The 13,477-nt window shown below is 35.2% G+C and overlaps 3 protein-coding genes across 7 annotated transcripts; 1 reads left to right on the top strand and 2 right to left on the bottom strand.

Moving 5' to 3' along the window:
• Positions 1-1,731: 1,731 nt before the first annotated feature.
• Positions 1,732-2,988, bottom strand: LOC135125288 (1,5-anhydro-D-fructose reductase-like). 2 transcript variants are annotated; one of them, XM_064050759.1, is made up of 4 exons: positions 2,780-2,988; positions 2,447-2,734; positions 2,003-2,401; positions 1,732-1,958 (listed from the first exon to the last, which is right to left on the bottom strand). In XM_064050759.1, the coding sequence occupies exons 1-4, from the start codon at positions 2,843-2,845 to the stop codon at positions 1,767-1,769; spliced, it is 945 nt and encodes a 314-aa protein (XP_063906829.1). In that variant the 5' UTR covers positions 2,846-2,988; the 3' UTR covers positions 1,732-1,766. The 2 variants fall into 2 exon arrangements, with proteins under 2 accessions (XP_063906829.1, XP_063906821.1); XM_064050751.1 differs by having other exon boundaries at positions 2,447-2,988.
• Positions 2,989-3,158: 170 nt separating this feature from the next.
• LOC135137238 (aldo-keto reductase AKR2E4-like) lies at positions 3,159-4,920 on the bottom strand. Of its 4 annotated transcripts, none has more exons than XM_064067048.1 (5): positions 4,509-4,920; positions 4,285-4,452; positions 4,115-4,231; positions 3,424-3,822; positions 3,159-3,377 (listed from the first exon to the last, which is right to left on the bottom strand). In XM_064067048.1, exons 1-5 carry the CDS (start codon positions 4,608-4,610, stop codon positions 3,198-3,200), a joined length of 966 nt encoding a protein of 321 aa, XP_063923118.1. In that variant the 5' UTR covers positions 4,611-4,920; the 3' UTR covers positions 3,159-3,197. The 4 variants fall into 4 exon arrangements, with proteins under 4 accessions (XP_063923118.1, XP_063923065.1, XP_063923011.1 ...); XM_064066995.1 differs by having other exon boundaries at positions 3,159-3,822; positions 4,509-4,594; positions 4,642-4,920; XM_064066941.1 differs by having other exon boundaries at positions 3,159-3,822; positions 4,509-4,721; positions 4,778-4,920.
• Positions 4,921-9,928: 5,008 nt separating this feature from the next.
• Positions 9,929-12,148, top strand: LOC135125286 (putative lipid scramblase CLPTM1). The gene is made up of 2 exons (XM_064050735.1): positions 9,929-10,150; positions 10,199-12,148. Exons 1-2 carry the CDS (start codon positions 10,067-10,069, stop codon positions 11,897-11,899), a joined length of 1,785 nt encoding a protein of 594 aa, XP_063906805.1. The 5' UTR covers positions 9,929-10,066; the 3' UTR covers positions 11,900-12,148.
• The last annotated feature ends 1,329 nt before the right edge of the window (positions 12,149-13,477 follow it).

Below are 13,477 nucleotides of genomic sequence, written 5' to 3'. Positions count from 1 at the left end.
GAAACTAAAAAAAATAAAAGTGCAAAAACAAAAAATAAAATCGAAACACTGAAAAATCGAATAAGTGAAAAAATAACGAAAATAATAAATCGAAAAATTAAAAAATATAAAAATGGAAAAAATCAAAAGTTAGAAAATTGAAAATTTTAAGCTTGAAACTCGAAAAATTGAAGAAAAAAAAATTAAACTATATTTTTTATTTATTTTTTTTTCATAAGCAAGTAGTAGCTCCGCCCACCGATCCCCTCTTTATTCCAGTGACTACTCTTAATATTATTCAATATTATTTTCGCAAGTACTAGCCCCACCCACCCACCTTATATATTCTTAGAGGGTATGTGATTTGTCAAAATTAGTTTTATCTTAGCATGTACTAGGCCCGCCCACCCGCCCTTTATCTTTTTACACGACATGTGATTTGCTAAAATCAGTTTTATCTTAGTAAGTACTAACCAAAAAAATTAAAATTTAAAAAATTACGAATCGAAAAATTGAAGAAATGAAAAATTTTAAAAATTAAAAATTGAAAACTCGAGAAACTGCAAATAAAAAAAATGCAAAATCTGAAAACTGAAATATCCAAAAAGTAGACAGTCGAAAAACTGAAAAATTTAAAAACGAAAAATTGAAAAATTGCAAATTGAAAAACTGAAGAAACGAAAAACCGAAAAATCCAAAAAGTGAGAAATTAAAAATTGAAAACTGGTGAAATTCTTTCTTTAGAGCTAATAAGAGTGAATGATGAAAACGGAATAAGGGTGGGTGGGAGGGGCTTCTTTTTACTTTGTTTTAAATCTTAGATTGTACCGCTTGTTAAAATAGAATTCAATTTACATTTTACAGTAAATAAAATGAGTCAGTCTATTTTCTCATAGGGAATGGGAATTGTCAAAATTAGTTTTATCTTACCATGTACTAGGCCCGCCCACCCGCTCTGTATCTTCTTATAGGATATGTGATTTGCTAAAATCAGTTAGCAAGTACTAAGAAAAAAAAAATAAAAAATTTAAAAATTGTAATTCGAAAAATTGACGAAACGAGAAACTGAAAAAATTAAAATTGAAAAAACAAAAAATAAAATCGAAACACTGAAAAATCGAATAAGTGAAAAAATAATGAAAATAAAATACCGAAAAATTGCAAAATATAAAAACTGAAAAATCAAAAGTTGGAAAATAAAAATTTTAAACCTGAAAACTCGAAAAACTCCAAATTGAAAAACTGAAGAAACGAAATGAAAAATTAAAGCAAAAAATCGAGGCGAGGAAAGTTCTGTCGCAATAATTAATTCATTAATCAGTTAAAATATACTTTTAACGTAAATTAGCAAGCATTTTTATATTTAATAGATTTATGGTGTTCTTGAAAAATCTCTAAAATTTAAAAATTTTTTAATTGGCAATATTGTTCATTAAAGAAATTAGTGAGTTGTACGTGCGCCAATATAAAAGTAGCACACTTGCTGCTGCTACATCGTACGAAAATACATAGATTTAGAATAATTTACTTGGAATAAAAATCGACTTGTGGTAAATTTGACGTTAAAACTTAACCTAATTTGGCTTGAGTGACTTTGACACTTGACAGTTAACCATGACGGATCATGTTTCAAACAAAACTTAAGCGGGCAACTGCAACTGCGTTAGTCGCTGTGTTAACTAGATGTCGCCACTTTATCAAATAACAAATGACAATTGAAAAAATTTCAAAACATTAAAAAAAAATCAACTCTTTATTTAGATCAGTTTTTACTATCATAAACATCGTTAATATTCAATCCGAAACGGGTAGTGCGGGTGGTCCATGAAAGCCCTCATCGTGCATATCCTATTATTCCTGTTACATGAATCCAAATACACAACATCCTCAGGCTCCAATTGAAAGTCAAAAATTTTAATATATTCACTAATCCTCAGGTTCGATATAGACTTAGGCACAACGCACAACCCTAAAGAAACCTACCGCAACAATAGCTACATAGATAACAAACGCAAACACTCACAAGATAATTCAGAACGACTTGAGCCGCAGATTTGTTGTATTTGCGCCCAATTTTGTGAATGTTGTCATCTAAAACCGTGGTTTCGGGAAATCTTGTAGTGCCAGTCTGTTCGCCGACTCCGAAGGGGTAGTAAGCCGACACCACAATATTGCGTTCTTTGCAGAACTGTATTAGTTTTTTTTGGCTGAATTTTGGGTGTACTTCGATCTGGTTGATCACGGGCTTGTACTTAGCGTGGCGTAGGATGCGATCTATTTGTTCGCTGTTGAAGTTGGCCAGACCTATGCTCCTGGTGAAGCCACACGAGAGGCAGTCTTCCATCCCTTTCCACGTTTCTAGGTAGTCGACATCGCTGTAGGCCCCCGGGCCGTCACCTAACGGGACAGTCTTGGAAGTCTCCTACACTATTAGTGTTAATTTTTCGAACCTTCAGAAATAACTTACGTTGAACCCGATGGGCCAGTGGATTAAGTACAAGTCCACGTAATTGAGCTTCATTTCCCTCAAGCTAAGTTTCAGCTTCTCCATGACTTTTTCTCTTCGGTGGAAGTTGTTCCATACTTTGGTCGTGATGAAAAGGTCTTCTCGCTTGATGACGTTTTCTATGATTTTTGCTTTGATGGCTTTTCCGACTGCTTCTTCGTTTTCGTGGATCCAGGCACAGTCGAAGTGACGGTAGCCCGCGTCTATGGCGAATTTGACGATATTTTCTACATCATCTGGGTTAGGGAGCTTAAGACCACTTGATAACAGTTCAAACATACACAATTTGCTTACTTTGTACGTTCCTAAACCAATAACAGGAATGTAAAAGCCGTCGTTAAGTGGGATCGCCTTAGACATCTTGGATTTTTCTACACGGATATTAGAAAAAAATTAGCAGGTGATAACTTTTTTATCTGGACACTAATCCGATGATTATTATTATAAATTACTCTCAGAATTGTTGTTATTTGTTTCTATAGAACTTTAAATCCACTAACACTTTTCATGACTATTGATAAATACGAGCGCACTTTTCCATTAGTCAGGCTGAAGATATATAGCAGATGTTTATCTGCGACGAAGATAATTTTTTATTAAACACGCTTTTTACAAATAAGAGTGCATTTAAAGTTCAAAGACTCCGTCTGCGTAAATGAAAAACAGTTCCGAACAATTGTTTATTAGCAATAGGGACGAACTTGATTAACAATCAAAAACTGTAGTGTGGGTGCGAGGAAAACTCGCTCATGGTAACAACTCTCTGGTTCTTGTTGAGCGAATCCAAGTAGGCGACGTCCGCGGGCGCCAAAGTAAAGTCGAAAATGTTGATATTTTCGCAAATGTGCGACTTGTGCACAGACCTTGGGACCACAGAGATCCCCAAAGAAACCTACAATAGCACTTTGTGAAACAAACAACCTGTAACAAATTATTACCAAATAGTTCAAGACCACTTGAGCTGCACTCTTTTTGTATTTTTCGCCTATTTGTATCACTTTCGGGTCCAACATCGTAGGCGTTGGACCACCGGAGGTCCCGTGATGGGCGCTGCGTCCCAGAGGGGCGTAACCAGTGACTACAATTTCATGTTCTTTACAAAATTTAATCAGATCTTTTTGGTTTAAGTTTGGAGTGACCTCCACCTGGTTGACCACAGGTTTAATTTTGCAGTGGTCCAGCAAGCGAGTGATTTGTTGTGGGTTGAAATTCGATACGCCGATGCTCTTCGCCAGACCCTGCTTGACGCAGTTTTCCATGCCTTCCCACGTTTCCAAGTAGTCGACGTTACTGTAAGATTTCTCGGGGTGGTTGGTTGGGCACAAGGGTGCGTTTTCCTGCGATTGAATTTTGATTTGAAACCTTACCGTCAGATAAGATATTATTATTATTATTAATAAATTGCTAAATGATGTAATAATACTGATAACAATCAACTGACCGTGAAAATTTCGGATTAAATTTGTAACAAGAAATTTCGTGTGATAAATATCGCTTAAACGTAAACAGTGACTTTTTTGACCGATCCAACCTTACGTAATCAACAATAAGGGTCATTTTGCTTGAATTTTTAGGCTGTCACTTCTCGGTATTCTTTGATACTCTAGTACAAATTCTTTCTATACTGACCTTAAACCCAAAAGGCCAGTTTATGAGGTACAAGTCAACATAATGCAGCCCTAAACTGCCCAGACTTTCCTCCAGCATTGGTATAACTTTACTTTTTTCATGAAAATTATTCCATAGCTGGAATATATCTTATTTTAAATGTGATATCTGATGTGTTTTCTAAATCATACTTTGCTTGTAATAAATAAATCTTCACGTTGGACCAATCCACCATCTATTTTGGAATGTAAAGCTTGTCCAACCTCGTCTTCGTTGCCATAAAGCCAAGCACAATCGAAGTGGCGATACCCAGCATCAATGGCATCACTTATAGCGTGCTGGACTTGTTTTTTGTCAGACTGTTATCAATAATCGCAGTTCACTACAGTGCTTCAAGTATTTAGCCAAATAATACCTTGTATGTTCCCAAACCCACAACTGGTATTTTCATACTGTTATTCAATGTTATTGTTTCCTGCGGTCTAACTGTTGCGGACGCTACTGCTTTTTGTTCCATTAGTAACTAATTTCGGTAAAGTACTACTTACGTCAGATTTATTGTAACTTGTAACCACTTGATTACATTAAAGCAGACTGGACGATTTAAAATCGGTGTATTGTTGGTTGCCTAATAGAATAAAAGTTAGTGACATTTTGTCATTCTATTTTTTTTAACGAACTGACAAGTCAAGGACGCATGCAACTCAAAAGTTTGCTTTTAACAGTGTAGTTTAGTATTATCTTAAACTTAAATTTAAACAAACTGTTTATTGAGGAAATAATCACGAATAAAAAAATTGCAACAAAACTAGACAAAACAAAAACATTTTACGTGGATTGTTATCTCGCCTAACTACACTGCAAAGTTATAATTCCTGAAACTTGTTTACATTATGATAGTCAACGTCAACGAACAGGTTGGCAAACCCAACAACAACCAAAGACACTGTTGCTCAAAGCAGATCAATAAAGCTACAAATTTCGAAAAAAATTTGGGTCACAAGAATGGACTCCTTTTTTGCGTTGACGAAGACCCTGGTAATCCGAGCTTTCATCATCTATTACGTCACGTCGTTCTTCCGGAGACCTTCACAGCCACCTCCGAACAAAACCGCAGAACCTTCGACGCCCACTTTGCCGGAGGAAAACTTCCCAGAGGAAATCTTCCAAAAGGACACGTCTGTCATCCTCTACCTGTACGTAACTGAAAAAAAGCACATCGAAGAATTTGACCCAACGAATCCGTCATGGTATCGAGATCATCTAGCTTACGGCAACAAGAGGGCTGTAATCAAAAACGGCGCCTACTGCGTTGAAGAAAATTTTACCATCACGGTACATAAGGAGAATGGGCCTTTGTATCTGCACGCGTTTATCACCAGACGGGGCGAAAGCCCCAACCGTCAACAGAGAAATTACGGGAACAACCAAGTCCAGCTGGCGAACAAGCATAAAAGAAGTAGCAGGATTAAGTGGTTAGGGGAGACGAATATGGTTTGTGGCCGCTGAAGCAGGTTTTTATGACATGTTTCTATATGTTGTTATAGCCACTTATTTCTCTGTGGATTCAGTTACAGGTTAAAAAATCGTGCAAGTTCGTTGAAAAATATCTGTGTGGTCTCAGTGAAGTACAAAGTGGGTTAACTATATTAAAAATGTCATCTCGACTGAGAGCAAGCGTGTCGATTTGATACAGTTGACCACTAATCGCTGCGACAGGAGGTTCAAGCCTGCAGTGGCGGTTACGTTTGACAATGAAATCTTTAATCTGACTTATTCTCTACAAACTGATAAGATGAATAACATTCAATAAATGTGTAATCTTAATTATGTTGTGTGTTTGTTTTTGAAGGAAGCAGATTATTTAATTGTGTTTAGAAGATTATTATCACACGTGTATTTCTACAGACGTTAAAAAATCGTGAATAGGTTCTTTTTTTTTGTTTTCGACCTTCCATGACCCCTACGTACGCAGAAATAAGTTTCCCGTTTCCGTCTGTGTGTCTGTCTGTCTGCCGTTCCGGATTTTATTAGACAAATTATCTGTGAAAGTACTGGGCCGATTGTTGTCAAATTTTGTATTTATATTAGCAATATCATGTAGATGGTAAAACGCTAACCAAATTTTGTGTAATCATCCCTTCAATAATGTGATGACGTCACTTCAAAATTGTAGTATTTAATAATAATAATAATAATACCATTTATTGTAACCAACAGACACTAAGTCCAATTACAGGATACAATATGAAACAAACCACTTTCTTACATATAATTAGGAAACAAAAAAAAAATAAATTAAGTAATTCTGAAATACAAATACAAATATTTTTAATTTAAATTAAAGAGTTTCTTGCATTCCCTAATAAATGACGAACAACTATGAGTAAATATATCTACACATTTGCAAATATTATATTTGATAAGATAAGACTGATTTTGGCAAATGATATAGTAAATAGGTTTTAAATTGTATGAAATAACATAGTCCTACACATGTAGTTTATGATTCCGTATTGAGTTTTTACCCGAAACGTCCAGATTTTTGGAAAAAAAATCAAAATTATAAAACAACGTTTTGCAATTTAATTTTGAATCTGCAAAACCGAACGCGTTTTAAAGTTACTGTGAGCATGGTAAATTGTTAATCAAAATATGTCTATTTATTCCCCCCCCCCCCAAAAAAAAAATGATGACGTCATCTCAAAATTTTGTCGAATAAATTCTGTCCAAAATGTGCAAAATATGATGAGTTTTTACTTGTGATTTATTACTGCATTTATATTTTTTAGATTTGCTTAAACAGGTGGCTCAAAAAAAATGAATGAGTCAATTTATTGTATTGATTAAATCAGGACCGGCTCACTCCATTTTCCCAGAAAATTTTGGGAATAAAATATTGTTATTTTTCAATTTCCGTTTTACACTAAATAAAATAAGTTAGTGAAGTGGAGAAAGGAGGTGGGCGGGACTAAATTTAGTGTTTTCTAATTTTATGATCAAGCACCCACCCACCCCTTCTTAATTCCAGTGACTACTCTTAATATTGTTCAGTCCTATCTTACCAAGTTTTAGCCCCGCCCACCCGCCCTCTATTTTCTTAGAAGGTATATCATTTGCCACAATCCGTGTTATTTTAGTAAGTACTAGCTAACATAAAATTGATTTTGGCAAATGACATACCCTCTAAGAATAGAGAGGGTGGGTGGGTGGGGCTAGTAGCTGCTAAGATAAGACTGATTTTGGCAAATGAGATACCCACTAAGAAAACAGAGGGTGGGTGGGCGGGGCTAGTACCTACTAAGTTAACACTGATTTTGTCAAATAAGTTACTCTCTAAGAAAAGAGAGGGTGTAAAGAAAAAACTCCACTCGAAAATGCTGGATATGTTTCATTGTACTTTAGGTGCAAATTAAACAATTTTCGACCAATTTTTTCTTCTTTTTTTTTCATATTCAAGGTTATAGATCTTGACGTACTGGTTCCAAAAATATAGCGTGTTTAAGGTCACGGGGCAATATTTTCGAAAAATTTGGTGTGAAATTCGAATTTTTTGAAATTTTTAAAAATCGAGATATTTCAATAGGTGATTCTGGAAAACCAATTGGACTTCAAAATAAAATTTGCAAAATCAAATCTTATAATTTTTTGAAAAGTCTGGATTTATTTACCTTCGATAAATTTTTTGATGTTAGAATTTTTCGTTTTTTCATTTTATTTCATTTTCACTTTTTCAATTATTCAATTTTACAATTTTTCATTTTTGGATTCTTCATTTTCTCGATTTTTTTATTTTCATTTACTCGATTTGTTATCAGAATGTTTCCTTTTTACAATTCTTTTATTTTTTCAATATTTAAGATTTTATAATTTTTAAAATTGAAAAATCAAAAAACTAAATAATTAAAGATTGAAAAATTTTTCTTCAGAACCAATAAGAATGAAAGATTTTTTAAAATTGGGATATTTCAGTAGGCGATTCTGGAAAACTAGTTAGAGTTTAAAAATAAAATTCGCAAATCAAATCTTATCCTTTTTTGAAAAATCTGGATTTATTTCCCTTCGATCAATTTTTTGATATTAGAATTTTTCGTTTTTCCTTTTCGTCGATTTTAAATTTTTAATATTACAATTTTTCATTTCGTCATTTTCTTTCATTTTCAGTTTTTCAATTTTTCCATTTTACAATTTTTCATTTTTGGATTTTCAGATTCTCGTTTTTATTTTTCGATTTTTCAATTTTCCAAGTTCTTGATTTTTGTTTTTCATATGCTCGTTTTTTTAATTTTCATTTTCTTGGTTTCATATCATAATTTTTCCTTTGTACAATTCCTTTATTTTTTCAACATTTCTTTCGATTTTAATATTTTAAAATTGAAAAATCAAAAACTGAATAATTAAAAATTGTAAACCGGTGAAATTCTTTCTTCAGAGCCAATAAGAATGAATGATGGAAACGTAATAAGGGTGGGTATACTAGGCCCGTCCACCCGCTCTCAATGTTCTTAGAGGATCTGTGATTTGCTAAAATCAGTCTAATCTTAGCAAGTACTAACAAAAAAAAAAATTGAATAATTGCAAATCCAAAAATTGAAGAAACGAAAAATTGAAAAATCCAAAAAGTGAGAAATTAAAAATTGAAAACTCGAAAAATTGCGAATAGAAAAATTGTAAAATCTGAAAACTGAAACATCCAAAAGTTGGAAAATCGAAAAATCGAAAAATTTAAAACTGAAAAAAATGAAAAATTGAAAAATTGTAAATCGAACAATTGAAGAAACGGGAAACTGAAAAAAATAAAAGTGCAAAAACAAAAAATAAAATCGAAACACTGAAAAATCGAATAAATGAAAAAATAACGCAAATAAATCGAAAAATTGCACAATATAAAAACAGAAAAAATCAAAAGTTGGAAAATTGAAAATTTTAAGCTTGAAACTCGAAAAATTGAAGGAAAAAAATTGAAATTTCATTTTTTCATTTTATTTTATAAGCAAGCATTAGCTCCGCCCACCGATCCCCTCTTCATTCCAGTGACTACTCTTAATATTATTCAATCTTATCTTGGCAAGTACTACTCCCGCCCACCCATCCTCTATTTTCTTAGAAGGTATGTGATTTAGTTTTATCTTAATATGTACTATATATAAATATAAATTAAAAATGAAAATTTGAAGAGTCGCATATCTTAAAAATGAAGAAACAAAAAAAAAATGAAAAATAAAAGAAACGAGAAACTGAAAACAATAAAATTGAAAAAATAAAAAAATAAAATAAAAAAACTGAAGAGAAAAAAAAAGAAAAATTGAAAAATTCAAGCAAAAAATCGAGGCGAGGGAAGTTCTGTCGAAATAATTAATTAAATAATCAGTTAAAATACAGTTTTTTCAGTAAATTAGCAAGCATTTTTATATTTAATAATGTAACAGAGTCAAGGTTTCCTTAAAAATTCCTAAAATTTTAAATTTGTTAAATTTTCTTGACATATTTTATGTTGCAGTTGTCGGGATGGAATTGGTAATATTGTTCATTAAAGAAATTTATAAAAAATAAATTGATTTGATTAATTTGTGTACTGTAAATAAACAAAGTCTCAAAATTGCTGCTCTTTTTAACAAAAACTTAAATCAGTCAGTATTTCCTAGACTTACGACATAGACTCAGTTTTAGTTCCTATTCTGTAACTATATTCTAATTTTAGATTACAATATGTGATCGACTTTGAAATCTTCAAAAACAAAGAAATCATGGTCTCCAAATCCGCCTTAATCCGCCCCTGTCGCATGACCCTCGCGACCCTCACGTGATGACCACGTCAGTTTTTCGTGACGTAACGCGGTTGGCCCCCCTGCTCCCGCACATAACCTCTTTCTCCAGCTACCAACTTCGCAAATTTCAAACGAAAAGTCATTTCGTTCCAGTGATGTGGTCAATTTATTGGTAAAATTATAAAATTTGCACAACCATCCCAAGATGAGCGGCCAAGAAAGCGAAAACAACCCGTCGGTCAACGGCCAAGTGGCCAAACCGGACGAAAACCAGCCCGCAGAGAATGCCGTAAGTAATCAATAAATCCCAAATTTCGCCTAAAAATCCCGTTTTCAGCAAGAAGCGCAGCGCCAGCCCACCCGAATGGAGTCCTTTTTCGCGCTAACCAAGTCCCTGATCATCCGCGCCTTGATAATCTACTTCATCACGTCATTCTTCCGAAGGCCTGCGCCGCCTCAGACTAACAACACGGGGGCCGCGACGCCCACGTTCACCGCGAAAAACATCTTCCAGGAGGGGACCCCGTTGAGTTTGCACGTGTACGTCAGTGAAAAGGAGCAAATGGAGGATTTTAGTTCGGTGGATTTGTTCTGGTATAAAGATAATTTGGTTTATGGCGACTGGACGTCCGGCGGGAGCAAAGATGGTACCTATTTCGTTGAAAAAAATGTTACTATCTCGGATCAAATGAGGAACAATGGGTCTTTGTACTTGCACGCGTTTATTACGAGACGTGGCGAAAGCCCCAATCCACAAGCTAGTAATTACGGGAAAAATCAAATGACGCGTGTTACAAAGCAGTTGAATAAGTTTAAAAAACTGAAGAGCAGCGGCACTAAAAACCTCTTGACGGGAACCAGCGAGAAGGTGGAAGTCGAAGATGGGAAAATAGTGTCACATTGGCACCCAAATTTCACCATAAACCTTGTTACAGATCAGACTTCGTGGACATACGGGGGGGTTCCAGCACCTCTGGACCAGTTTATCAAGTTTACAGCTGATGGCAAGTTTTATAAGCCGGTACTTTATGCTAACGATTTTTGGAATATGGCGCGAGATTATAAACCTTTGAACGAAACGCTGCATCTGCGAATTTACTACCAACCTCTGACTTTGTTTAAGTGGCAGTTGTACGCTGCGCAAAACATGAGACAAATGTGGAATGTGTGGGGCGACAAAGAGGGAGAGTCTGATGAAGAACAAGACACTTTGAAAGAAACTTTGATGGACACGAATCCGTACCTACTAGGATTGACCATCATGGTATCAATTTTACATTCCGTTTTTGAGTTGCTCGCGTTTAAGAACGACATCCAGTTCTGGAATAACCGCAATTCGTTGGAAGGTCTGTCCGTACGTTCGGTATTTTTCGGGGTTTTCCAGTCTTTAGTCGTTTTGCTTTATGTGCTTGATAACGAAACTAATACTCTCGTGCGGATTAGCTGCTTCATAGGTTTGGGAATCGAACTATGGAAGATATACAAAGTCGTCGATATTAAGTTCGAGAATGGGCGTTTGACGTTCAAAGATAAAGGGTCGTACGTGGACAGCAGTACCAAAGTATATGACAATTTAGCATTTAAGTATTTATCGTGGGTGTGTTTCCCACTGCTGGTCGGTTACAGTATTTATGCGTTGTTTTACCTAGAACATAAAGGGTGGTACTCGTTCGTTTTAGATTTGTTGTACGGGTACTTGTTGACTTTCGGTTTTATCATGATGACGCCGCAGCTCTTTATCAACTATAAGCTTAAGTCGGTTGCGCACTTGCCTTGGCGCATGTTGACTTACAAATTTTTGAACACGTTTATAGACGATATGTTCGCGTTTGTTATCAAGATGCCGACGATGTATAGAATAGGGTGTTTCCGGGATGACGTGGTATTCCTCGTGTTTTTGTACCAGCGCTGGATCTACCCCGTGGATAAAACGAGGAAGAACGAGTTCGGCTACAGCGCGGAGGGGGAGGAAAACAAAGCCATCGAAGGTCAACAAGAGAACACCGTAGAAAATCAAGAAAGCAAGAAAACTAAATAAATTTAATATATTTTGTAAAATAATTTAGTTGTTTATACTTTGTTTTTTATCATTTCAAGTGATGTCTTTCAGTAGTTGTTAGTCGCAGGTGTAAAGTATTTTGCCTTGGACTGTAGATGCTGTACGAAATGTCCAAGCGGCGTTGTGCACTTTCGATCTATAGACTGAGAAATATTTCTTTTTATGAGCCTGTATGTTATACATGTTGTGGATCTTTGAAAAAACGTGAATAGAATCTTCGAGTTACGAGTTTTGTGTTTTGTAATCCTGGCTTTCGCCTATACACGAGCAATCAGAATTTGTCCACTCCACAAAATTGATGACGTAATCGCAACTTATTGTGTAAGTATAAATTTGACACTTATGTTTTGGAATGCGATTTTTGGGTTGGCTTGAAAATTCTTAATTCCTTTTGAATAGGACGCCTACTACCTGCTTTACCCTCTTTCAGTTTCAATGAATTCCAGGTATACGCACCTGTTTGTCGCTAATCGGCAGTCCAAGTCTGGCCAACCACAGTTTGCAGATAATTCCCAGCCCATGACTCACCGTTTGGGTCTTCCAGCGGCAGTTAAATGGTCATAAAGTCTAATGATAAGCCGATCAATAACGCTCCACTGCAAAATTCGTAAGCCGGCGCTATTGATTGTGCGCCTGGAGCTGTCAATTTCGGCGATTGGTAATAAAATTTATGACAGTCGTAAGCAATTTTCAAGTGTTGCCAACTATGGGCTCTGTAGGAATAATACAGAAAGTCTGTGATACAGAATAACAATGATGATAGTTTCCGGACGCGGATGCGGCCTGAAACAGCGCCGGTAAAATTTAGACCGGCGCCTCAAGGCCGAAATTTTACTTTATTTAAAAGTGGGTAAAATTTGGATTCGCGCATAATTTGAAAGAACCTCGGGGATTTTTTATTTCTTCAAGGGTTTTGAAGTTTGAATTGTTTTAAGAGTTTTCATATTTTTTTAAATTTTTAAACATTTTCTTACTTTTCAAGTTTTCTTTGCAAAATTTTCCTTTTTCTTGCATTTTTTTAAGTTTTTTCAAAATATTTCCCTTTTTAGGACCAGTTTGTACAATATTTTAACTGGGATTTTTTAAAAGTTGTCAAGATTTTCTCGCTTTTTTTTTAAATTCTTCCTTTTTACTTCCCGAGCGTAAGCAAAGGAAGTATTGTAATCGAGTCCGTCGGCCGACTCTCTACTTTTACGTTTTCTCGATCTTTCATGACCCCTAGAAGACGAAGAAATAGGTCTCCCATTTCCGTCTGTCTGTCCGTCTGTCCGTCTGTCCGTCTGTCCGTCTGTCCGTCCGTCTGTCCGTCTGTCCGTCTGTCCGTCCGTCTGTCCGTCTGTCCGTCTGTTGTCACGGATTTTTATTAGACAGATAATCTCCGAAAGTACTCGACCGATTGTTGTGAAATTTTGTACTTATATTAAGAATATCATGTAGATGGTAAAACGCTAACCAAAATTTGTCGAATCATCCCCACCACTAAAGCGATGACGTCACTTCAAAATTGTACATAGTAAATGGGTTTTCAATTGTATAAAATAACATAGTCCTACACAT

Source organism: Zophobas morio, unplaced genomic scaffold (genome assembly GCF_036711695.1).
Source record: "Zophobas morio isolate AGI-343-1 ecotype UQ-CSIRO unplaced genomic scaffold, CSIRO_AGI_Zmor_V1 ptg000002l, whole genome shotgun sequence".
Taxonomy (NCBI): domain Eukaryota; kingdom Metazoa; phylum Arthropoda; class Insecta; order Coleoptera; family Tenebrionidae; genus Zophobas; species Zophobas morio.
Note: the sequence above shows the minus strand (reverse complement) of the source record. Positions and strands in the feature narration are given on the sequence as shown.